At 39.4% G+C, this 26823-nt stretch overlaps 1 protein-coding gene across 13 annotated transcripts in view; it reads left to right on the top strand.

Annotated features, from left to right (window-relative positions):
* The window catches only part of Adgrl2 (adhesion G protein-coupled receptor L2), a 259124-nt gene extending 232671 nt beyond the window's left edge, over window positions 1-26453 (top strand). For 8 of the 13 annotated variants that reach the window (XM_038311606.1, XM_038311612.1, XM_038311609.1 and 5 more), the window contains 11 exons: window positions 934-1059; window positions 1361-1566; window positions 2742-2915; window positions 3891-4097; window positions 4996-5216; window positions 6725-6791; window positions 13648-13739; window positions 15586-15754; window positions 18354-18482; window positions 19189-19285; window positions 24417-26453. In XM_038311606.1, coding sequence (XP_038167534.1) covers window positions 934-1059; window positions 1361-1566; window positions 2742-2915; window positions 3891-4097; window positions 4996-5216; window positions 6725-6791; window positions 13648-13739; window positions 15586-15754; window positions 18354-18482; window positions 19189-19285; window positions 24417-25171 — 2243 coding nt within the window. In that variant the 3' untranslated portion in view covers window positions 25172-26453. Of the gene's footprint in view, window positions 1-933; window positions 1060-1360; window positions 1567-2741; window positions 2916-3890; window positions 4098-4995; window positions 5217-6724; window positions 6792-13647; window positions 13740-15585; window positions 15755-18353; window positions 18483-19188; window positions 19286-20882; window positions 21012-21264; window positions 21318-24416 lie in introns of all 13 variants that reach the window. The other 5 variants (XM_038311615.1, XM_038311613.1, XM_038311616.1 and 2 more) reach the window with 4 other exon arrangements.
* The last annotated feature ends 370 nt before the right edge of the window (window positions 26454-26823 follow it).

Genomic DNA, 26823 nt, shown 5'->3' with positions numbered 1-26823 from the left:
TTGTTTCTAGAACATTTGAATTTGCACGAAACTTGAACTTTTTATTTTATTTGCTTTTTAAGAGGAGTAATTCGTAATTATAGAGCCATTTAATGTAATAAGGAGGTAATTATATGTCAGAGGAGGGGGGAACGAGTGTTTTGCTTTATTTTGTTTTGTTGGCAGGGTCTCATGTAGTCAGGCAGCTTGGGATGCTCTGTGTAACCGAGGATGATTCTGACCTCATGATTCTCATGTGTCTGCCACCACTTGTCACACCATAATGCCATTCTGAGTCTTCCTGTTGGGTGCCGTCTTTGGAGAAACACTTCAGTTAGCCGTTTTTCTCCACTGGATCCGTTGCTCCTCATACAGAGAGTCTGATAGAAGCAGGGGGACTTACCAGCTGCTTGATCTTTCCCAGCATGAGTCAGTGAGAGCAATTGCCAGCCTGTGTCTGCACCCATGGGAGTCCAAGAGTTACACGAGCACCATCATAATCTTTGCATCATTTTAAGCTTACAGTTGAGTGGTGCCATTTGAGGCTGAATTCCCTCTAAGAACCCCCGAATGTCCGTGTTTTCATATTTAAAACAAAACAAAGTTTAAAAATAGTCTATGAGCAATGAGAGTGCAGGGGTGAGGCTATTTTTGAATCAAAGAAGGGAGTGAAGTCACATCACTCCGCTGACAGTTTCTCATTAAAATTCTTTACTGCTCGCGCTGCTTGTAGAAATTGGAAAAATGTGTGGCTACAAACTTTACAGACGCAGTTCTGCCTAGAAAGAGATGTGCCTGTGTGGAGGAGGCACTCACTTTCTACTGAGGGATGCTCACCGAAGAGAATAAGGGTTTGCAGCAGGAAAGGGAAGCGATAGTTCCTTTGGGATTCTCGTTTGTCTATTGTAGTTTACAGAATGACAACCCCCCTCTTTTATTTTCTGTTTCATCCAGTTCTGCAAGTTGAAGTCCTCAGCACGGAAGGGCAAGTCCAAGATTTTAAATTCCCTCTCGGCATCAAGGGGGCCGGGAGCTCCATCCAGCTCTCAGCAAACACTGTCAAACAGAACAGCAGGAACGGTGAGAGGCAGCAACCCCGCTTTGCTTTGTCCTTCTCTTCTCTTCCCTTCCCACCTTACTCCCCTGGTTAAAAATGAAAAAAAGAAAAGAAAAAGCTTTTGAGGTGGACTTGTTCTGTCTTGAAAATTTACCCTTAATGCGGCTAAAATGACTTTTACCATTTAAAATCATGCCTTGCTTTCTCAATGAACTTGATTTAGATCCATTTAAAGAGTCCACTGGATGTTCTTATTTTATTCTCATTTTGCCACATGCTTTCTCATATTTGTTGTGAGCACTATGGCTGTTTCTCCCTTCCCAGGGCTGGCAAAGCTGGTGTTCATCATTTACCGGAGTCTGGGACAATTCTTGAGTACTGAAAATGCGACCATAAAGCTGGGTGCAGACTTCGTGGGTCGGAACAGCACCATTGCCGTGAACTCCCACGTCATTTCCGTTTCCATCAATAAAGAGTCCAGCCGTGTGTACCTGACAGACCCCGTGCTATTCACCCTGCCACACATTTATGTAAGCTAATGTATGCTAATGAAGTCACAGAAGGCTTGAACCCTCAGAGAAAGGAAAGCCAGGCTGACATGCTGAGGATGCGGGAAGGATGGGGCGGTTGGGTGGGCGGGTGGGAGGGAGAAGACCTTTCCATTTGAATTTTAAATGTTAGACTAGGTCAGAGACACAAGTTTATTTAAGTCTGTGAACATAAAATTAAATGAGCCTGGTTCAGTGATTATTAGAACTTAAGTGTATTCTTAATGAAAGCTAATTCAGTAATCAACAAGAAAATGTAAATGACTCTAATTTGTTTTTGGGTGAAAATTAACTCTTACCTTAGCAGCAGGATAGCTGGATATTAACTCTTCAGAGACTACTTTTTTAGTATGGCTAATCATTATTTTTTAATTAGTTATATTGGGCCCGTTTACACACATGCATCTGCACACAAAGCGTGCAGACACATGCACACAGACACATGCACATATACATACAAAAATTAGTTATATTTGGCTCAACTTTCATCAAATATTGCATTTAAGAGTTCAGAATTGAGGAGAAATGTCTTGTCTGTGGTGCTCCAGAAGACAAGCTGGCGCTTACGTGACAGTTATGTTGGAAGATGGGGCTGCTACAGTAGAGGGAATGAATGCCGGGAGATAACCAAGTGTTTGGGGCAGACAAGAATAGGATGTGTAGTCATAGAGCTTAGCTCATATTTACTTGATTTGATTTGTTCTGAAGATCCTTACAGTGTCAACTGTGTTTCAAATGTATCTCATGTGTCACTTACAAGTAACCATTAAAAAGGACCCAAACTTGAAAATATTTTTTTAAGACACTTGGTCCCTGTGGGATTTTCTCAGAACCAATTCACAACTTTAATCTTATCAGAAAAGGGAGAAAGACTCTAATGTACCCATCAGTAGGTAAAATCATAAGATCGAAATTGTAATTGGGTGAAATGGATCTCTGGTAATTTAGAATACACGTTAGAGTGTTTCGGACTATAAAGTCCCCTTGAAGCTAGATATGTGCCTTGTATAACATAGTCCACAACTTTGCTGATGGAAAACTTTATAGTCCGAAACATGCAAAGTTTAATCTAAATTACCTTTTGCACATATTAAACAATTGCTACTGCCATCTTTGAGTATAAAATCCTAATTTTATCTTGTCATTTTATTTCCCAGACTCACAATTATTTCAATGCAAACTGCTCCTTCTGGAACTACTCAGAAAGAACCATGATGGGATATTGGTCTACCCAGGGCTGCAAGCTGGTTGACACTAATAAAACTCGCACAACGTGTGCATGCAGCCACCTAACCAATTTTGCTATTCTCATGGCCCACAGGGAAATTTCCGTAAGTATTTGCACTTCTAATTAGTCGCAGGGAAAGACCTCAGAGATTCAAAGCAGCTTGTGTAATAGTCCATCTTTGGGTGCTTATCGTAACTAAAAAGCAAACAAAGTAATGTAGGATTCTAATTGTTTTTTTTTTTTTTCCTTGTCCATGTATGCTCAGAAGTCTTGACACTTTCTTGCTAAGTTCCTGCCCACCTTTGTGGGAAGATGCTTTTCAGAGGCAGTGAAGGGTTTTGAGAATGGATAGCAGTGGGGGTCGTCAGAGAACAACATGGGCTCCTAGATGCCGGATGCCATTCCTATGCTGAACTGTGGAATTGCTTTTCACAATGTTGCTGCGACAGTTGGCACATTCTGTAGAACTGCAGAGTTTGAAAAGTCAGAAAAGCCTCTGGAATATGCCTACATTGCTTTTCCTCTTGTTAAAGAGAGTGATAGTAGATAAAAAAAATATTCAATACATAGCATGGCGACAGGGATGTGTCTCAATGGTTGAGTGTTTATCTAGCCTGAGAAAGACTCTGGTATTCATCCCTTCTCGTTCCAAGAAGAGTATCAGGCTTGTCTGCATTATTTCTCACTGTGTAAGTATAAAGAAACCCAAGAGCAAAGGAAAATGTAAAAGTTGAATGATGTATTAGCCGCACCATCATTAAAATGCTAATTATTTTTAATCATAAATAGTCTTTATTCCATGTAACTATTCTGTCTACATTTCTTAAGGTAACTGTTTAAATACTTATTTTAAATAAGATTGGGCCTCTCACATCATTTTCTATACAAAATCCCCCTTTTCGCTGAATCACTTTTAAGTGGTAAATTCAGTAAGATAGCCTTCAACTCCACTACACAGTCAACAGTTTTACCCGTGAGCCCCACTCGAACACTGAATATTCTTCATTAGCGGTGGAGGCGGAAGGTTTTCTCTTGGTAATGTGGATTGCTGATGTTCTTTGCGCTTCCTGCTTTCCAGGTTAATGATGTTCATGAACTCCTGCTTAAAGTCATCACCTGGGTGGGCATCATTGTCTCCCTCATCTGCCTGGCGATCTGCATCTTCACCTTCTGTTTCTTCCGAGGTTTACAGAGTGACCGCAACACCATCCACAAGAACCTTTGTATCAACCTTTTCATTGCCGAATTTATTTATCTCATAGGCATTGATAAGACATCCTACCCGGTAAGCACCTGTCGAGTTGACTGACCTTGATCAGTCTGCTAGCTGTCAGTACACCTGTGACGCTGGCATTAGTGTTTAATGCAATGGATTTTTCACAGTGAAGGACAAACTGTGTGGAATTATTAGACAGCTTACTCAGTAATGCTATTATGAAGGTCTTCATTTCATGGATTAAAGTACAAGTTCATTTTTCTGGCTTGTTATACAACAGAAGACTGCAGGGGACCCTGTAATAAAAAGATGCCACTTTCCAAGTTCCTACTTTGCTTATATTCTGATCAGCAGCCTTTCTTTCATGCTTAAAGCAATGTATTCATCGTCCTAAGGCCTCAGCGTCAGACACAAAGCACAATTTATTAACGCATCACCCTGGATTCATCTGGGATATTTAAGAATGCCCCAGAAACAAAAAGGAAGTGATCCTACATAATTAGAGTGAGGGTACTTGTCATTAAAGCAAACTTCTACAGTTCTGCTCTAGATAGACATATGTGTCTGCACATAACTGCTCTGCAGACTTGTGAGGCAGACACCCACAGTGGGGTATTAGAGTCCTCTGTGGGGACGTGGAGACGTGATCTTAAAGGTCTGGTTTCCTCCTTGTACTTAATTTCCCTAAAACGGCAATCGCTGAGTGAGGAAGTCTGTCACACGTGGGGGTATGGTTTTCAAGCATATGTGCCCTTGATATTTTACCAGGCCTTTAATTTGTGTCCATTTATGGAAAGTGTGTGTGTGTGTGTGTGTGTGTGTGTGTGTGTGTGTGTGTGTGTGTGTGAAGATACTGATGATGAGGTATTTAAACCCTAGCGATGCTGCCACCGATGGTTTCACGGTTGAGGCGAGGATGCTTCATACTCACAGATAACCTTTATGTTTCTCTTCCTTCCCTTCTCAGGTCTTGTGCCCTGTATTCGCAGGGCTTTTGCATTTCTTCTTCCTAGCGGCTTTTTCTTGGATGTGCCTGGAAGGTGTCCAGCTCTACTTAATGTTGGTTGAAGTTTTCGAGAGCGAATATTCAAGGAAGAAATATTACTATGTGGCCGGATACTTGTTCCCTGCCACGGTGGTCGGTGTTTCAGCCGCTATTGACTATAAGAGCTATGGAACACAAAAGGCGTAAGTAATTGCAAGCGGCCTGCGTGCTTTTCAACTGAATAATTTTTTACAGCCTGTTAGCTGTCAGTGAGGGTTCCTGACAGACGAAAATCGTGTCTGAAAGCTTTACTGGGGGAGAGAGGGGGCATGCCGTGCACAAATTACAATCAAGTCTTCTGTAATTTTCTGGGTTCAAAGGATTTGTTCTCTGGTGAGGCAGATTCTAAATTATGGACTTTCTTTTTTAACACAAAAGATTGACCTGAAACAAATTGAAAAAGTAAATAACTTTTTGGCCTCAGAAAGATATTAAGTAAAAAATTCTCCCAAACTTAATGCGTCTGAGTTAAGCCAGCACTTCCCCAAGTCCCTGTGCGGCCGATTCTCCTTCTGCACTGTTACGGAAGCATGTTCCACCCCAGATGTTTCGCTTTGCTAATATTTTACCAGGAACTTTAAGAGGATTAAAGTAATTCACCCTCTCTTGTTCCTAAAAGTACAGAAAGTGGCAGAATGAAGAGATGGCACTTCTCTAATGGTTTACGTTGCTAAAGGCACAAATTGGACTTCCAACTCTGCTTATTTTTTTCTTTGATAAAATTAGTTAATAGTATTTACTTATAGTAAAGAAGCCCATGACTTTATAGATAATGAAAAAGCAAGAGAAATTCAATGCGGATTCCATATTGTATGAAATATGAACCACTAGCTAAAGTGTGTCCTTTTTTATTGTTTTGATTGAGCTGTATATTTTTCTCTGCTCCCATCCCCTTCCACCCTCTCTCACGATCCCCACACCCCCTATTTACTCAGGAGATCTTGTCTTTTTCTACTTCCTATGTAGATTAGATTCATGTATGTCTCTCTTAGGGTCCTCTTTGCTGTCTAGGTTCTCTGGCCCCGTAGGCTGGTTTTTCTTTGCTTTATGTCTAGGAGCCTTTTATGAGTGAGGACATATGATATCTGTCACTAAAGTGTGTCTTAATGAGTTTATGCATTATACATTTTAATGCCGTGGAGGTTGTATGCTTATACTTTCCCCTAGTATTTGTCCTTTTCTAATGGAGATATTTATGCTATACTGTTTTGCCACTAACACCTTCTGAGTGCCTTCTTTAAATTCTGTTATGCAATTTAATTCTGATCAACCCGAAAGACAAATTTCGAGGATTACACATAGAACTTTTGAATGATGGTGCAATGTGGAGTATTGCTTGGCATTGTCTAAATAAGCTGAAGTTTCCTACGGCTTCAGGCCTGGGCTGGGACTTCTGTTTTCCCTATGAAAACTTCTGTACAGTAGTGTGCCTAAAATGAATGCCGCTGCAGGTTGAAGTAAAGGAATTGCTCAACTTTGTTGGGTCAAAGCCAACTCAGAATTATTATAATTCTTCTTGCCCATGATTAATGAATTTTCAAAGGCATATGGAGGGATGGTTTTTTGGCTGGATTTTTGTGGTTTTGTTTCTCTGCTTAATGTGAGGATCCAGGAAAGCTACTTACTGCATTTTTTTCTCCTTCCCAAATAGTTGCTGGCTTCACGTTGATAACTATTTCATATGGAGTTTCATTGGGCCTGTGACCTTCATTATTCTGGTAAGCAGACTTCCCTTGCACAGCCTTTCTGCTGGCCGCTGTAGCACTGGTCCTCGGGACTCCAAGCTATGCCCCTCCAACTGCTACTGATGCAGTTGAAGATGTATAAATAAGTCTGATAAGAGGACAGTATCGTGTAGCATATTTAGACTGTTGCCATTATTGAAAGTTGTACGTTGACTGATTCACTATGCCTGAAAAATACCCTGTGCTCTTTCTATATCAGTGCACTGAAACAGCATAATAATACTAAATAAATAAATAACATACAAAAGACCACTCGTCAGCCATGTTAAGAATTTTTGACTGTTTTAGTCAGGCAAATGGACATTACTTTTTTTCTTCACAGTCTAACAGTAATTTAGTTTTCTTTTTTTTTTCTCATGGTTTATTTTTTTTTTTATATTTAAAAATTTCCATCTCCTTCCCTCCTCCTCCCCACCTCCCTCCGCTCCTCCTCTCCCTTCCCTCCCCTCCTTCTCCCCCTTCCCTCCCCTTCCCTCCACCCATACCTCCCCTCCCTCCCTCTCAAGGCCAAGGAGCCATCAGGGTTCCCCACTCTATGCTTAGTTTTCTTAAGTGAATGTTTGTACCTTAAATTCTTGTAGATTATAAATCTTTATGAAACTTAAATTAATTAAAATGGCTAGTAAATGAATTTTAAATTCACTGGAAATAAGAATATCTCTTGAAGAATTAATATACTTTTTAAAAATCAGCAGCAATTTATTTTTAAGCAAATTTCATATAAGTCATCAGTAGTAGCATTAAGGTATTTTTAAAAACCTTTTATATCATTTATATTTATATTGGAAATGGCAACATCAGGATTCTATAATTTAAAACTTTGTCCCAAGTACAGTACAACGCAGATTGAAATGAGTATTAATAGCCTTTAGAAATTTGGAAAAAAATGCCATAAACAAGTTTAAATGTCATCGATGCAGAATTGATGTCCTCAAACACACTAGCTATTGCTATTTGAAGTCTTTTACTGGTTCTATTTTCTTTTTCTTCTTTTTTTTTCCCCTGAAGAAACTGTTCAGGGTGTTTTAATGTTCACTAGTGTCTCATAAACTTCAGAAAGAAAAGGTCTTGGTTCAGCCAGGAAAACTCTTGCTGTACAAGCATGAAGACTTTAGCATGGACAGGGAACCCGAGTACAGCTGGGAGACTCTCCAGCCCCAGATCTGGGGAGGCGGAGACGCTGAGATTCCTGGTACCCGCAGCAAGGCTGACCAGCCGAATCGCTATCCTTTAGCTTCAGTGTGCAGCCCTTTCTCCAAAGATAAGATAGCATGATTGAGAAGGACACCTAACATTGATCTTACACAAATATTAAGAAAAAATAACTGTTGTTGAGCAAAACTTAACACCTATAAACAGTCTGTGCATTTTAGATCTTACTACAGTTATGTCGCATAGCTACTTCAACAAAGCATCGTGAAAACTACAGGTAAAAGCCTGTGTAAACCGCTGAAATATTGTTAGTGTTCCCGAGGTTGGCATTTTTCATCAGATTAACCTCACTAGGCAATGGCCCCAGTTCTGCCCCTTAGTGTATAGGACCACACCCTTAATGTTTTCTAGCATAAAATGACTAAAGGCTTCTTTAGAGCTCCCTAAAACAAACACATTTAAATACAAAGCCTGCATTAGGGATGTTTGGGATATAAAACCGTCACGTGTTTACTTCTGTTGACTGAGAATGTCACCTCTAAAGATTAGCACTAACTAATAATATATTAAAAACATTTTGTTTGAAGAACAAGCTAATGTGTACTCAGTAAGGAATGGGTAAAAGGTATTTTGGTACATCACCCACTTATAATGGGAGCCCATTATTTATCAGACTCTGATATTCATTCATACTCTGCCTTCAGACTGACCTATGGAGGGCTCTAGGTCACATTGTCCCCTACCTAAAAACAAACAAGAGAAACCAGCCGGTAACAATTACCATACAGATCTCCTTGAGATTCGGAGATTGCTTTGCCCTCTAACCATCCCAGCACAGGGAGAATGCAAAATGATAACTTGAAATACAATATCTAACCTAAATTGAGAAATGAGATTGTACAGCATAGGTATGTTAGAAACACATTTACCTAAGTAGGTACTGTGGTATTACAAGACATTTACAAAACCTAATTCTGACATGAATCTTAATAATATAAATTGTATTATATACTGTCCCTGTAAGGAATATTCTTATAACAAAACATTACTTGTTATTCCAAGAAAATACGTTTTGGATTATGACTGAGTTGAAACCATTTTAACTTAATAGTATTAAATAGGTCTACCTTTGTAATATTCTGTGAAGAAAAGTAAGAGTCTGTGGGAGATAAAACTTCCTACTTAACGCCTTTCTATAGAATGTCTTGCCTACAGGCACTGGACTTATTATATCTATGAGGAAAGTGCCAGTTAGTAATGAGCAGGGGAAACCATTAGTATGCCTGAAATGGTTTAATGAAGGCTTGGATCATGACACGTCAGGAGCTGTTCTTATCATTTGGACAGCTCCATCTGCATCATTAATAATTAATTCAGTTCAGTAAGAGTTCAGCTCACAGGCTCACTTAGAAGTCTTCTTCAGAGAGCACCTCTCTGGCTGCCCGTCCAGGGGAAATCGCTTTCTGCTTGGCTAACAGCAAAGATCAGGAGACACAAGTGCGGCTTTAGACTTGCATTTGCCAGGTAGCCAAAGCTCTAGGGAGGACAAAAAGGGCCAGAACATGTGCAGTTCAGCCGGGTTATTTCAGAGCGCTGTTTCGGTTCTTCTGTCTTTATCATATCCATGTCAGCCCTGCAAGCTGTGGAATGAATTTAAAGCTGCTAAGCCCAGACAGATGTGATTCAATGGAGCAAGCTGATGACCATAAAACAAACCGTGCTTTCCTATAATCCCTGGGAACTTCTCCCTTCTAAAAACTCTGTTGTATGTCATGCCTAGCAACGTAGGTGATGCTTAACTCTGTAGTGCCCATTAGATTAGCAAAGTATGATTTAAATAATAATGTATGCAATTATGATTTGGGTATTATTAGTAGTCATTTGAAGAGTATCCCAGTTTGGTTATTTATTTATTTGCTGAGTGGAATTTTTTTTTAACCCCTTCTGGTTCTGGTCCCAACTTTTACATGTCATTCTATTAAGAAATAACAAAATATCTGAATGTTTACAGATATCTGTATGTACATACCCACCTGCACAGATAAGCCCACAGTGTAGAATTAATGTACGAATAATTTCTTAACAAATCCCCCGCCTCCAAATAAGTTATCACCATGTGCGTTTAGACTAGTGGGTTATATACATGCCTAACATAGTTCTATTTAATGATCTAAATTTACTAATTTATGTGAATCATTCAGTTTAGACAGTTCTTTTCATGTCTAGCCTTTTTCCTTACCCATTGATAAATAATTTTTAACATATCCCCTTATGTTTAAATTCACTAGTATTTAGTAATATTTTGTGTTGTGAGGTGTCGGGGGGACAGCAACAAAGAATGGGGTGGGGATATTCTAAACAGACAGGACAAGTTACAGCAGAGGGACTGGGTGGTAGAGGTGTTCACCCTTCTTGTCTCTCTGTACCCTCCAGAGAAAAAGGGGAATGTCTGGTTGTCATGATTTCTTTAGTTTTTCAAAGTCTATAGAAAATACTAGAAATTAATAGGGGGAAAAAGATAAAGTAAATGAAGTCATTCATTCTGTTATTTAAAAACAGGACAAAGCGGAAATATAGTACTATGGACTAGAAAGTCATATATGTCTTGAGAAAGGAACTCAGATTTATAGATAGTCATTTATTTGAAAGCAGTCTGTTGTCTTAAGGTGACTGTTCTGGACTGTAGATTATACTGAAGCTGCTCTTGTCTGCTTATCTGTGCTTGGATTTGGGCCCCACCGTTCTATTTTAAAAGAGCAAGGAAGAAGTGGAAGAGAAAACAGGAGTGGAAGTATAATAAAATATTTTAATCTGCAAAATCATAATTTCTGGAGTGTCTTGCCTCTTGAAAAAAAATCATAACATTTATTGTATGAAACTGATATTTAGTGTTAAAATGTTTAAATATTAGATAAGAACTACAAAGCAGCTTGTGCTTCCGTCAACGGTCTGTTCCATTCCAAGAAGTTCACGGTATATGTTGATAGTAACCTGTTTAATTGATCAACATCTATGTCACAAACATTTTTTTCCACTGCAAATAATATATATCAGTGAAATTTTACTATTTAATAAGCATGGAGAAAATTCTCTGATTGACATTTTTGCTATCTTGTGCCTCAAGAGTACTCCTTGTAAGCCTCCTTTTATAATTATTTTGTTTAGAAATGACAGTTTTTTCCCATTAAATATATCCTTGCTCCATTATTTCTATGTTTTTGAGTAATTTTTCTCAGAGGCTGAAGTCTTGTATGAGTTAACTGAAAGTTTGATGACAGTATGTCATTTTCTTTTCCCATTTCTTTAAAGTGGGAAATTTATAGACACTCCAGACAATTTGAATATAAAAGCCCATTGAGCATTTTATTAGTTTTCCATCATAATTTTTGCAACATAATTTTTCATGGAGTGTATTGTATATTTATCTTTTAAGGTGATTCTCTTTTGAGTCTTCCTTAAACACTCTAAATTAAGATCACTGTGATGTATCCATCTTTAATCCCAGCACATGGGAAGCAGAGGCAAGCTGATCTCTGTGTGTTCAAGGCCAACCTGATCTATATAGACTACGTAGTGAGTTGTAGGCCAGCCAGAGTGACATAATCAGAATGGGTATCAAATAACTACCTAACTAAAAATAAATAAATAAACAAGTAAAGTAAAATGGATGGATGGACAGATGGATGGATGGATGGATGGATAGATGGACGAACAAACAGTACATTCAGGGCATTCAAAATAGGGTTGAAAGGTTTTATCTGCTTCTGTGAAGAAGGTCATCTCACCCAAGATTGGAATCCATTCCTTTTTTTACCTTGAGTTTGGATTGAGGTGTTGAGTTTATTTACATGCAGAGTGTCTTTGAGAAGCTCCCTCCCCAGCTAATACAGACTGAGCATAGCACATCCTGGCCTTTTGGGACAATCTGCCTCCCAGCCACCCTCTAGTGTGACCAGTTAAAGAGACAAATGCATAGAATGGAAAACTGGTGGCATTGCTGATCTTTGCCTTTTTGAAAAAAGTTAAAAACACTCTTTCCCATGATTCTTTAAAAAGTCGTCAGTGTTTACTCCATTACCACAAAGAATTCGGATTTTCTCAGGGGCAGAAGCTTGTCTTAAGTGTCCACAGCATGATCGATACATCCTTGTGTAGCACAGGCTGGTCAATAAAATATCTGTTGGGCGAACTATGTGATGTGACCCATCTCTGTGAATGAAAACATGTCTATAAACCAGCTGGAATAATTCTGTAAAAATAAAGGAAGAAATGTTCCTATGGTTTTATCTTCTCTCTGATAAATCGCTTAAGAAGTTAAATAAAACAAATATCTGTTTTGCCCTTAAGTAACTACCCTAGAAAGGTAAACCATCTGTCACCATGTGTAGGTTATGCCCATTAGCCTCATTTTATCCCTGAACGGAGGAAATTCTACATCTATGAGAAATAATAAAGTGCATCAGAGAACAATGGTACACAGCTTAAAGTCTTTGTCTTGTTCCCAGACTCATTAGTAGGGATATCTGGAAATGTTTAATGTATTGATTTGTATCATGCATCATGGTTACAAAATCAGAAGCAATAATGAACGAGTGTGGGGTCATTTGCATGTGTGTCATTGCGACTGGGTGGCAAGGATGACAATGATAACACAGTTGGTTATCTCTCACCTAAGAGAAGCACATCCCCTCATACAGTGTGTGTTTCTTGAGTCTTCCACAAGGACCAGAGAACCATGGGTTCTGCTAAGTTCTCAAGGAACCATGAATAGATGGATCTATGAATGAAGGAATGAAATGTCACAAGAAGGGTGCAGGGGTACTCTCACTTAGCTTTGGTCTTAGAGCATAAACGGAAGAGTGCTCCCCTCTGACTCTCTGCCCGAATTTACCAGCCTTTACCTCTCCTCAGTCATAATGCCCCCACTGTCTTCTTTATCCAACCATCTGACCTCTAGGGAATCCAACACTTCCGCATCAAATTCCAGCCTCCTTGGTTTGCACTTGATTGTCCCTAAAGTCCTCACACAGCTGACTACTCAAAATTGTGTGGGAATTGACTAAGTTTCAGGCAGCGTGAATAAGGGATGAAAGAGCGAATGACTTTTAACATTAGTTAGACAGGAAGTATGCAGACAGTAAAAACCTTACCTTCTTACTAGTTTCAACTATTTCATGTATTTTTATTTAATTGTCTGCTCTGTTACCTTAGATGTCATACAAACATCATTCCTCTGGTGTAGTTGGTCACCATCCAGAGGTAGGCTCTCAGCCAGGTTTCCTGGAACTCAGAAATTCGTCCACAGCAGGTTCTTGATGTAAATGCACTTCTCAGAATTCTTTTCGGGGTCTCTACTTAGGTGACTTTTAGTCCTTGGACTACATTTAGCTAAAGAAACTAATTTAGGTTTTTTAATTAATTTAATCATTACCACATGATACTGGCTTAATGAGCTTGCAATTCCATGTCAAATGATCTGTTAGATCGATCATAATAGCCAGGGTGTTTTCCACACAGGCTGAACTCATCACTGTATACACAAATGAAAATTGACTTGCTGTATACAGTGTCCATATGCTGTGGGTACTGAACTGGGTGAACTCATTAACTAAATTTGCAAAATGTATTTTATTCGTTGTTCATAGTGATCTGATTCTTACTTTCTTCATTAAAACAGCTAAATATTATTTTCCTGGTGATTACGCTGTGCAAAATGGTGAAACATTCAAACACTTTGAAACCAGATTCTAGCAGGTTGGAAAACATTAAGTAAGTATTTTGTATTTGAACTGTTATACTTGACGAGCTCAGTAAAAGAGATCCTCCACAGGGAACGCAGGCGTTTCTGCCTTCTGGCAGCTCTAGAAGGGATTCTGAATGAAATCTTACTGATCGAGGTTGAATTTCCATAACCATGTTGCGGGCATTGGTCAAGAAGCAGATAATTTCTGACTTGGTCTAGAGTAGAGAAATTGTTTCTGTGGCTTCATGGAAATTTCAGAGCACTGTAGTAATTTCATTTGAATTTAAAATGCAATTCCAAATGATGGTCCTGTTTGCATGGCTGATATGATTATATTAAGTTTGTTTTGTTAAATGACTTTTTGATTTAAGGATTCTGAGCAGTTTCTCCTCCTAATCCTGTTTTCCTAAGAGAATTTTCTCTATTACTATTGTTATCTTGAAGATTATCTGTTGTTTTCATGCTAATTAAACAAGTGTTTACTTTATCTCGATGTTGAATAAAGTCTGCAATATTCTATTAGTGAAAATGCTATCTAATTAACCCAAAATTGATAGCTGTTGATTCATTAAATCAGCTATGGAAACATTTTCAGACTTATTTTTAAAATGTGAGTCGTAATGTAGAATTCAAGGACGTATTAAAGTTAGGTATGCCAGGATTGTGAAAATACTATTTTTTAATTGCTAAAAAATGGCAGATTATAGTAAGGGTAATATTTTTTAATTAGATGTTTTAAATAGGTTAGTGCCAGCTTCATTGCATGTTGCATGGTAAGAGAGAGAGCTAATCGTTAGCGTCTCTCTCTTTTCTTCCCTTCCTCTTTCTGTCTTCTCACCTACACCAGTAATTACCGTGTTTGTGATGGCTACTATAATACGGACTTACCTGGGTAAGGTAGAACCCTACATTAACAAACTTACAGCATGATTTATATTTTTTGCAAATCCGTCAGTATCATGAATTGCTCTTAATTTTTATAGCTATTTTGGAGTATCTAATTTGCTGTAGTATCCTTAAACTATAATATGCCTTTATTTTTTTAATTGCTTGCCTCTGCATTTTGACTTTCTTAATTTTGACTAATTTGTAAAATATATAAATGATTTCTTATTACTTTCTATTTTAATTCTGCCTAATAATTTTGTTTCTCTTTTCTGCTTATAATGCTTTCTAGCTATGAAGATAATAAGCCATTTATCAAGTAAGATCATTAGTTAGACATGGAATGCAATGACTGAAACCCTCTCATTCCGCCCCGTTTTCTGCAGTTCCTTTCTCCTTAAGCTTTTCATGATGAAATCTCTGCCAGAATATTTTATTTTGAAACCGTTCTCGTGTTTTGTTTCGTTTTATTCTGTAACTCATTCCAGCTAGGCTTCTTCATGCTTCCGTTGTAATCTCGTAGGCTCACCTCAGTCTAGCGTATTAGAATCCGAAGTCTAGGCTCTCTGTGATTATCTGCCATTTAACCTTTCTGTGTGTGTCGCATTATCTAGTATCAGATGCGTACACCACAGGAATAAAAATATAGGAGTAAACTAATTAAGGGCTCCTTAATTTCCTTCACTAAAATTCACATGAAAGACAGTAAAGCCACGGGGGACATTTTACACCTTGCATTTTAATATCGTTTTGATGCCTGTTCATTCTGGAGCGAGAAAAGGCCAATACCCGCTGTTGCTGTGCTCACAGGAAGCTGCAGTACTAAAATGTTGTTCTTTCTTAATCGATGGAAGGTTAAAGCCAAAATGCTGTTGAGTTTGGGTGAACATAGAGCAAGTCAACCTCTACTACTGAGTCGTTACTGAATGAGATGAATGTTGTTCCCCTCATTGAACCCGTTAAAAAAAATGCACTTTATTTTTTCAGGTCTTGGGTGCTTGGCGCGTTTGCCCTTCTGTGTCTCCTGGGTCTAACCTGGTCCTTTGGGTTTCTTTATATTAATGAGGAGACTGTTGTGATGGCATATCTCTTCACCACCTTTAATGCTTTCCAGGGATTGTTCATTTTCATCTTCCACTGTGCTCTTCAAAAGAAAGTAAGTGGAGGGACCCCTGGGGAGAGTCTCCATATTCTTGACCTTTGACTTGGCGATAGGTCTGGAGAAGATTTCTCCTGACAGCTGGCTTGTTCATGAACACTGTCATATTGTAATTATCTTTATACCTGTCTGGGGATGTAAACGCCTGTGCAGAGTCACAGAGTGCCAGCCACCTTCTGAATCTCCACTTGGGACAATAGCACAATAAATTCTTAGTCCAGAGCCCCTTCTTTGGCGGAAGGGTTTGTGAAGTACCTGTGCATAGTTATAAGCTAAAAAAAATAATAGATACAAGGTTAAATTCAGTCTTAGCTCACTGATAGGAATGCACTGGTCCAAAATGAAAATGAACCCAAGGACAAATAACATTAATTTTTAAAGCTCCAGACATGCAAAAGATTAATATTAATGTTGCCTTGTGAGTGGTTTTGAAAGATCTAAAACAACTATCATTTAGTGTTTCACCTCTGATTATTTTGTTCTGATTTCATGTATGTGGCGTGGAGTCAGCAAAAATAATTTCAAAAATGAAAGTTGAGGAAGAAAACCTTGAATCTGTAGCCAGAACTAAGGAAACCACTTAGCTGCCATTTAAGTTTAGAATTTATGTGCCTTTCCCGAGGACTCGCCCTTCCCTGCCTGCATGTCGTCTAATGTAGTCTTTGATTCTGTTATTACTAGTTGGTCACTAAATTGAACAGAGAAAGAGAATTGTGAAAGTGAAAACGATTAAGTTTTCAGCCCTGACAAGATGATAGTGTTGTTACTTCCATCGGTTCTGAATAAGCTGTAATTTTGAGATAATGACGGTGGGGACGTGAAATACTGACGAATAATGTACAGTCACTGCAATATAGGCATCAGGCAAAACCAACACCAGAGGGTGTGATTTGGATAAAATACCATTTTGATTGTCATTGTCTTGGTTATTCGGCTTTCAGAGCAGCTAATAACGGTTACATGTATAGAAATTTTTCCTAAGGTATCTTATGTTTTAATAACCATGTACTTTAAACAGTTTGAACATTATACAGGGATATCCATGGTAACCACTGCCGTTTCTCTCTCTCTTTCTGTGTGTGTGTGTGTGTGTGTGTGTGCGTGTGCGTGTGCGTGTGTGTGTGTTATATAAGTGAGCAACCTGCACAAAGCATATAGTCACATAGTGGTTATTTCTCAGAGGTCACTGCATCAGCTTTGACATAAAGCTCAGCTTTGGCAGCAGAAGGCTTAAGAGCCCATTTCTTCATATAGCTGCTATTCTGACATTAAGAATTCCATTTTAGAAGCATCACGCACCCTCCCAGTTTTCCATGTCTCTTCATGAGAGTTGCCATGATAGATTGTTAATAATATAACATAAAATGATTATGTTGAAAAATAAAATAAAAGCTTCATTTTCAATGCTCAAATGAGCACAGTTGGGCCCAGGAAGTGCTTTGAAAGCTCGGGGCTGTTCTTGTTCGTTCTGCTATGTGTCACTTAATAAAACAGAGAAGATGGCGATGCAAGTGTGCTTAGCTTAGGAGGTCTTCGTTTAGCAGTAATTATCTAATTGGTGAAGGAGTGTCAGTCGGGGCGTTGGCAGGCAGTTTTAACAGAATTATGAGACTGGAATAGTCTCAAGTATTGTATAATCTACTGGAAAGACTTTTTTTGATCTCCAGTTTTTTCTTGTCTGTTTTAATTTCAAAGTCTAGCTTTAATGCACAAAAACCATATTTATACACCGGTACAACTACAATATGCCTCCTCACAGTCCCTTCCCACACCTCCCCATCCTCCCACTTCTGTGCCACTCCCTGTCCATGAGGGGCCTATTTCAGTTGCTTGGATTGCTCATTTTAAAGGCTAAGCTGAACTTCCTTTTAGGGGAGTATTTTTGCGTCTACACATCTACCCCAGCTTCAGGGAAGAAAGGAAATTACGTGGGTCACTCATTCCTGTGAGTGGAAACTGAATAAATAATGCTGCTGTGTGCTAATACAACTAACATCTTAGACTCCACAGGTGACAAAGGTAGACATAACAGACACCTGGGAAAAAACATTTCCTCCCGACTACTGGCAAATGTGTGAAAGTACTTTTCATTGGGTGTGTTCTTGTGCCAAAAGTGTACAATCCAGAGGTTTATATATTGACTACCTAGGAAGGCTAAGCTTATAAAACATCAGTGATGGACTTCCAAATTGGTTATATACAACCAAGCATCAAAAACGCCATTTTTTGTCTAGTTATTTTACCAATAGTTATTAAGTACTTAGAAGGAACCATTACTATATCACTTTGTACTAATAATCAGAATCTGCATAATAATAGACTCAAGCATCTCCGCATGAGTCATAAAGCTACCACCAGCCCGTCTGTGGACAGACAGAGCTTACTCTAGTGACTGATACTTGTAGTGATATTGTATTTTAAATAAAATCACTACAAATACTTCAGCAACTCGCACCGAACTTGAGTCAAGTTCAGCCTGTTTTCTCTATGGAAGTTTAATTTTTCTCGGTTGCCTTCATTGTTCATTGAGCTAGAGAGGACAGGAGAAGCCAGTGCGCTTCCACTAATCCTCTGGTCTTGGACTTGTTCAATGCAGGTACGAAAAGAATATGGGAAGTGCTTCAGACACTGGTACTGCTGTGGCGGCCTCCCGACCGAGAGCCCCCACAGCTCTGTGAAGGCATCAACTACGCGCACCAGTGCCCGCTACTCCTCTGGCACACAGGTAACAAAGAACTTGACAGCATCTTTAATTAACCTTATTTATAGAAAGTCTGTGGAGACGTGTTCTGTTTAGATGCACTAATTGTTTCCTCAGTGTAGTGATCTAGATAGTGAGAATCTGTTATTTGGGATTTTGATTTCAGTTTCCTCTTAAAGATGTACTCAGTGTGTTGTGTAGACACAAATATTCTTTTTGAGGAGTTCACTTTACTAAGCTTGTAATAATTCATACTCTCAAGTCATGCAGAACAGTACTTTTATTAGGCACCCAACACATTTACTTAACAATTCTTTGTCTCCACTTTAAACAAATCAATAAAGTAACATGTAAGAGTGGAACACTCAAGTTAGGAGTGGTGATGTGTGCCTGTAATCCGGGCCCTAGGGAGGTGTAGGCAGGAGGTTCCTGACTGAACCCGGCTACAGAGCAAGCTGAGGCCAGACTGGGCTACATGAAACCTGCCTCAAATAAAAATAAATAAATAGATAAATAAGCCCGCACAAAGTGTGTACGAGTAAAGATTAAATAGCCCTGCATAGGAACAAGGCGGTCTCGGTGTCCTCATCTTGGGACCAACAACAAAACACATCCCGAGAAAGCCCAAACAACAGTCCGATACTAGCGATTTCCAGTAGACCAGTGTGTTAGTGAGGTGAGCATGGGGAAGTGAACATAATGTGCTTTTCTTGCTGTTTCGTATCAATAGAGTCGTATAAGAAGGATGTGGAATGACACCGTGAGGAAACAGTCTGAATCTTCTTTTATCTCAGGTGACATCAATAGCACTTCTACCCTTAACCAAGGTCAGTTATTAGGGGACTTGAGCGTACGGCGTACAGTTTGTGCTTTGTGTGAGCCTAGACTAACTGTAGAGAAGACGCTGGACTTACATGTCGTGGGCTTAAATCACCAGTTATTAAACTTTGGGGGTCACCTTTTAACCTCATTCATCAAAGTATGTATAGATTTATATTATTTCCATGATGCAGTGGAGGAAAATACAGTTTTAAGTTCCATAACAACAGAACATGGGTGGAAAAGTTAATTGTTGAGAACATACCTTGCTAAAGATGAAATGTGTCTCTCATTAGTGCCCACCTGTCCTTCCTAAGACATCTATGAAAGTTATTGTCCTAAGACTTTGATAGAATTAGACTAGTAATTGCTCATGTAAAACAGTGCCAACTTCACATTGAAAACTTACATAATTTTCATAAAGTTCCTTTACTTTATATTTTTAAAGTAAATACTAAGCAGTAAAACGTTTGTAGTAAATTAAAGTGTACGGAAGCATATAAACCAACTTCCCCCGTTATAGTTCCATGTGTTGAGTAGCGCCAATTTAAATTTGTTACATAAATCATTTTAGTTCCTAAATGATCAAGGCCAGAAATATAGGAGCTTAGCAAGATCGAGGCATTAACATGAAGCCACGGGTACTTCCAAATAAAAGCTTAGTATGCTTCAGTCAGGAATGGAAAATTTGCGTTATTGTACCAGTCCATAGAAAGAGGCTCTTTCAGGTTAGATTTAATGATTTATAATATATAATAACTGTCATGAGATAGTTTGGCTGCGGAATGAAGAGGGTGTCTATATAATATCCATCCCAGCCCGAATTTTCACCTCCCTTTAGTCAGATTCCATTGGTGGCGTGAAACACGATTGGCAAGGAAAGGTGCGGGACTGAGCAGATGGAGTGAGGGCAGGCCCTGATCGCCGTTGCCCCGGCGCTGCCCTAATTCTCTTGACGTGGTTGTCACACAGGAAAGTTATTCAAAGACTCACTTCTGAAACCTGGCAAACGAGATTACAGAACCCACATTCTTGTCCTGGTCTAATAATTCATCTCCCCCACCCCACCCCCACCCAGCATGTCTGCTTCTGCCTTTAATAAGTGCAGCTTTGTGCAGTCTGTCATCCTTCTCACATGTCTGTGGAAGCTGCTTCTCCCTCCTGCTTGTGTGGAAGTCGGTATTAACACAGATGTTTTCATGAGGGATGGTCCCACACCTGTAAGTCTGAAAGTTTGAGCATCCCTCCGCTGGGCCTTGGTGGTTAGGGTTTTCATTTTAAGTAGTAGCATCCTGAAGCATAATGTTGATCTCCATGCATTTAATTGCCATTTTTGTTTAACAGTGATTTTGTATAAATTAGTAAATGTCATTCTCAGCAGGTGTTTACTTGGGGGGCTTAGAAAGCACCTGTGAATTCCCGGGGTTGAACTTCCCTCTCTCCTTTCTCCCGCAAATCCGTAGTTCAGCTAGCATCAGGGAAATTCCAGCAGACTTTCCATTACCATCCTGCCCGGGGCCTGATGAGTTAACGAAAGCTACTGCAACTGTAATACTGAAATAAGCAAGCACACTGATGGACTCTTTCTCTGTTTCTTTGCTTTAGGAATGACTGGCAATTACCTACTAACAAACCCTCTTCTTCGGCCCCACGGCACTAACAACCCCTATAACACATTGCTCGCTGAAACAGTTGTATGTAATGCCCCTTCAGCTCCTGTGTTTAACTCACCAGGTGTGCTCATACTTACAAATAAAACTGTCTTTCTTTGCTGCTAAACAGAGCTCTGATCCTATTTCTGAAATAACTTGTTGTTATATATTTATTATTCTTACACCTTTAGTAACTCAGATTAAAAAGTAAGGTGTTGCCCATGCCAGGCTTCTAAAACTGCACTATATTATAGTAAGAGTTCAGTCGTGATAGGTTTGCAGTAATTATCCATGTTTTTGACACAGGTGGCATAAATCTTAATATATTATTACAGGACTGACATCACATGGTCCGAGAGCCCATCTTCAAGATTTATATCATTTAGAGGTATCCTATCTATATAATATATTGTTCAGTTGACTCTAAACCTTGGTGACAAATTTTGCTTCTGGAATGGACTAGCTAAGATAATTTGGATGTCCAGGTGTACAGGACTCCATCCAGCATTATCAATAGAATCAAACTATAGTATAGTGCAGCTTTATGTTGTTTTCTTTTTTCATAAGGAACTTTGGGGACCCAGAGGCTATGAAGTCAGTTTGTGCCCATGGCTTTTAATTGAGGGAGGGGGGTGGTGTTTCACTAACTTGTCCTGTTGGCTATATTTACTAGCTAATTTAAAACGTATTCAATAGTATTTTTTTTATGCTTTTGGTAAATTTTAACATGGTTAAAACTAGCGTATAATACTTGTGAATAACGATTTCAATTAAATTAAACGCAGAACTTTGTTCCGGTTTGTCTGTTGTTTTTGTTCTTGCGATTCCTTTTTAAGGTAACTGCAGCTTCTCTTTTCATTCTCTTGTTCTCTTACTTTTCCTTACGCTCTCCTCTAGCAACCTACAGAGAGACAAGTATGGGAGTCAAACTTAACTTTGCCTATCAAATGTAAATTTTTTCAGCATGATTTTTAACGGGCACAATTAAAACATACCTAGCAGTCATGAAGTAGACTCAGCGGGCAAGTGGTTCACAATTTGCAACTAAAATGTTACCAAATTCCAACAGTGCATCTCTGTATACTGGCTTTCATTAGTCTGAGAGGTCTGTAGCAAATGCTGTCCATACTGAAGTCTGTGCGATGCTGAAATAATTTGCTCTCAAAAGCCTGAAGTACTGTCAGCCCAAATGCTTAATAATTGACTTATCATTTCTGCATTCCCACAGTAATCTTGCTACAGGCTATGCAAAAAAAAAAAAAAGTCTTCAAGTGAATTGCCTGAACATAGGCAGAAAAAGATGCCTCTTCAAACCCAGAGAGGTCTTAAATCTGCAGTATATCATAGAAAACACCTTTGGAATTATACCGAGCATATATTATTTTGTACTTAGGAAGCAATGATAGAAAAGGAAAGAAAGTGAAAAGATTGACTCTCGTTGTAGAGGAAGCAAACGCTAGCCCCTTCGCCGTGTGACAACTTAAAAGTTGTTGCCTAACAGCAAGAGTGTGGCACATATGCACTGATCTGACGAACCCCAATCAAGTACAAAAGAAAGCCTTATCGATAGCAATTGCAACTTCGTTTTCTTAACACACGGAGTGTGATACAAATGGAATTGACAGTTTTCCTAATGCAGAAATTATTTCAGTCTTTATAAAAGAACGAATAACAGGCATAAGCCCTCCTCAGTGCTCGCACGTGGGCTAACGCTGACTTCCCCATGGACTGTCAATTCTTGGTCATGATGTTTGTTCCATGCAGGGGCATTTTTATTTTGAAGAATAATGGGTTTTCTGAGGTATCTGCAGCTTTAAGAGTGCAATGAGCACAAAAAAAAAAAAAAAAAAAGAGAGCATTCCTCCTCTTTTTTCAAAGATGAGAGTTTTCCTGGACTTCTCCAAGCCTTGCATACAATGCAGCAGCTTCACAGTGGCCAGTTTCATCTCAGTAACACCATGCCATTCTTTTGTTGATTTTTTTTTTAAATTTTCTTTTCAGACCTCTCTGTAGACTGGTGACTCCCCCCATCCTTTAGAATTTTGAGGTTGAAGAACCTTATTTCCCATCGTGTAGACCATTTAATTTTCTCTGACTTTTTCCCATTGCTTGACAATCACTGTGACGTCTTAGTTTACATGTTTATGTGTCTGTTGGAAATCTAACTCTGATTCAAATACGAGCATGTTCCCATTGTTTCTTTCACTCCTGAATCTCTTTTCATGTCACAAGTAGATTTATCCAATCTCTCATTCTTTGAGAAATTAAAAAAAAATATATATATATATATGTATTAGCTAAGATTGACACCTTCTCCCATCCCATAGTTAATATCTATTCTTGGTTTAATTTCTGTGACCCATACTTAGGCGACCTCTAACCTTTCTGCATTTGACGTCCATACCCATGGTGTCTCTGGGCCAGTCTTGTACAGTAGTCTCTGCTGGTTCACTTGGTACCGTCACTGTGACTGATGCAGTCTGCAGGGCTGCAGGCCAACTTTGACCTTCAGAAGCCCAAAGCCATTGTGATTAGACATTACAAAGTAGCAAGCACAACTCAAAATAACAAAACGTTTTCCTCAATGAAAAGTGGAGGCTGCTTTGCTGGGAATCTAATTTGTTGAACCCTTGCTCTGACTAAGTTGCTGAGAAGCTTAGAAGTTCTTCATCATGTTACAATAAAATCATTTTACTTTCTTTTATATATCAGCTACTCTTAGGCCAGATAGCCTGAGCAGACAGACATAATGTGAGTTGTCCGAAGTGAGTCATCCCACCTGCTGTCTGTCGTGTTGTTGGATGGTGCTTGTGGACCCTGGTCCTGTCAGTGTGAAAGATGCCTGACTCTGTTCCCCATGAATTCTTTGTATCTGTCCATTTTTTTCATACCTTTTTTGTTGCTGTTGTTGTTTTGTTTTGTTTAAACTCATCTCCAGAAAAAGGAAATGTTAGAACGTTGTTTAAAAGTTGCTTGCCAGTTATGTGGGCTTTTGTTGTACATTGCTTTTTTTAGTTTCTGTATGTGACTTTTTTTATTCCTTTTTAATTTAGTGTTGTTTAGGACAAATTCTGTTGATTTTTATTTTATCAACCATGGTCTTGTACTTTAAAATGTAAACGTCACTAATGAATTGCTTTGCATTAACTATGCAAGGGCATGGAGTGAAGTCTTGTTTGTAAACGTGTCGAAATTGGACCAAAACCTGATTGATGAACTACTGTGTCCCCCAAATTGATAAAGTAATATTCTGTATGCCATTTTCCCTCCCTGGAAAACAGTATCATTTTTTTGACACTTCTTCCTGTTATCTAAGGGTTGCAACTGTTTACCGTTGGGAATGCGGGAAAGCCTGGCACTCTTCAAGTGTTAGGTTTCAAATTCAACTTTGTCCTGAACGACATTAAAACCTTTTGTATATGAAAAATGCGGTTTCTTCAGGAAGGCACAGAGGCAGTAACGATAACCCCACGCTTTTCTGTTGCAGGACATTCACTGAACAATACCAGGGACACAAGTGCCATGGATACTCTACCGCTAAATGGTAACTTCAACAACAGCTACTCACTGCGCAAGGGGGACTACCACGACGGGGTGCAGGTCGTGGATTGTGGACTAAGTCTGAATGACACCGCGTTCGAGAAAATGATCATTTCAGAGTTAGTGCATAACAACCTCCGGGGTGGCAACAAAGCCCACAACCTGGAGCTCAAGCTCCCGGTTAAACCCGTGATCGGCGGCAGCAGCAGTGAAGATGACGCGATTGTCGCTGACGCCTCATCTTTGATGCATGGTGACAACCCAGCGCTGGAGTTCCGCCACAAAGAACTGGAGGCGCCTCTCATCCCTCAGCGGACTCACTCGCTTCTGTACCAACCCCAGAAGAAAGTGAAACCAGAGGCCACCGACAGCTACGTCTCCCAGCTGACGGCCGAGGCTGACGACCACCTCCAGTCCCCCAACAGAGACTCTCTGTACACGAGCATGCCCAACCTAAGAGACTCTCCCTACCCGGAGAGCAGCCCCGACATGGCAGAGGACCTGTCTCCCTCCAGGAGGAGTGAGAATGAGGATATTTACTATAAAAGCATGCCAAATCTTGGAGCTGGCCGCCAGCTCCAGATGTGCTACCAGATCAGCAGAGGCAATAGTGATGGTTACATCATCCCCATTAATAAAGAAGGGTGCATCCCTGAGGGGGACGTCAGGGAAGGACAGATGCAGCTGGTAACGAGTCTTTAATAGTACAGCGATTCTTAGGGCCACACACAAGTATTAATTGCTAAAGACGCTGCCGGCGGCCCCTGCAGCCCCCTCCAGCTCTGCCTGAAGAGTCGGCTCTGATGACCTGTGGTTCTCCACTGTAGGAAGACAAAATAGACTGAACCTTGTAGTTCTGTGAATTTTTATAAAACATACGAAAACTTTGTATATACACAGAGTATACTAAATTGAATTATTTGTTACAAAGAAAAAGAGATGCCAACCAGGTATTTTACGTTTCTGCTGCTGTGTAGAGAGATTGTGAAACAAACAAGAGACCCTTCCAGCCATGTTACTTGCGGCAGTTGGTGAACTAAGTCTGTAAATAGGGCCGCACCGTGTTTTTGTAGGCCTGCATTGTATTATATACAAGACGTAGGCTTTAAGATCCTGTGGGACTAATTGACTGTATCTTTTCCTGACAAGACTTGGAAAAGCAGGAGAGAGATTCTGCACCCGTTTACACTTCCCTGCAAACCATTTACATTAAGGCAACAATTGAAAACACGTTTAACCAGTAGCAACCAAGCCACAGGCCTTATTTCATGTTTCCTCAACTGTACAACGAACTATTCTCATGAAAAAAAAAATGGCTAAAGAAATTATATTTTGTTCTATTGCTAGGGTAAAATAAATACATTTGTGTCCAACTAAGATATAATTGTCATTAAAATAATTTTCAAGGAGTTTGGAGAAAATATTGTGACGAGCTCTTGGTTGCACATGGTAGGAAATGTGGTTTCTTAAGCCCATCATGGTAAGTTGTACCCAGTTTGGCTTCTTTTCCACCCTAGACGGTGTTCCATTTTGACCGGGTAGTCCTTTTCTTACATTTAAATTTCTTATTGCCAAAAGAGTGTGTGTTATGGGGAGAAAACTCTCTGAAGTCAGTCCTGCCTTGCACAAATGTGGGGAAATCTGGAGGTCTTGGGTCATCCCTCTGTTTATTCTGGAACAGAGGGCGAAGGGGGCACTGGGCACTTCTCACAAACTTTCTAGTGAACAAAAGGTGCCTATTCTTTTTTAAAAAATAAAAATAAAAAAATAAAACAGAAATATTACTCTTCCATATTCCTTCTGCCTATATTTAGTAATTAATTTATTTTATGGTAAAGTTCTAATGACATGTAAATTGTTCCAGCCAAACTCTGCTCTTCCTTCAAGCCCTTTGTGTAAACCTGTTAATAATGAGCCCATCACTAATATCCAGTGTAAAATTTAACACGGTTTGACAGTAAATAAATGTGAATTTTTTCAAGTAGTAGCGTGCACTTTCATGTATGTTAAGCAGTAGACTCGACCAAGGTGGTCCTTTCCAGTCCCATCTCACCCTCCCCTTAGGAGATCTCAGACTGCAGCCCACAGTTATATGAACTTATGCAAGCAACATTGCCTGCTTCTCCCTCTGCAACCAAAAGAATAGATTCATATTATAATTATCTCTCATACAGACACAATCTGCAAAACAAGTTGCAGTGGGAACTAAAATTCTATAAAAATGAATTATAATTCTACCATTTAATTTGGGCAGAAAAATACAGGTGATTTTTCTTTCCTTCAGTGGATGTCTCCGTAGTATGGAAAGGGGCGGTTCTGAAGCACACATTCCCTGTTACAGGCCATGACGATTG

Source organism: Arvicola amphibius, chromosome 14 (assembly GCF_903992535.2).
Source record: "Arvicola amphibius chromosome 14, mArvAmp1.2, whole genome shotgun sequence".
NCBI classification, from domain to species: Eukaryota; Metazoa; Chordata; class Mammalia; order Rodentia; family Cricetidae; genus Arvicola; species Arvicola amphibius.
The sequence above is the reverse complement of the archived record's forward strand: the minus strand, read 5'-3'. Positions and strand labels throughout refer to the sequence as shown.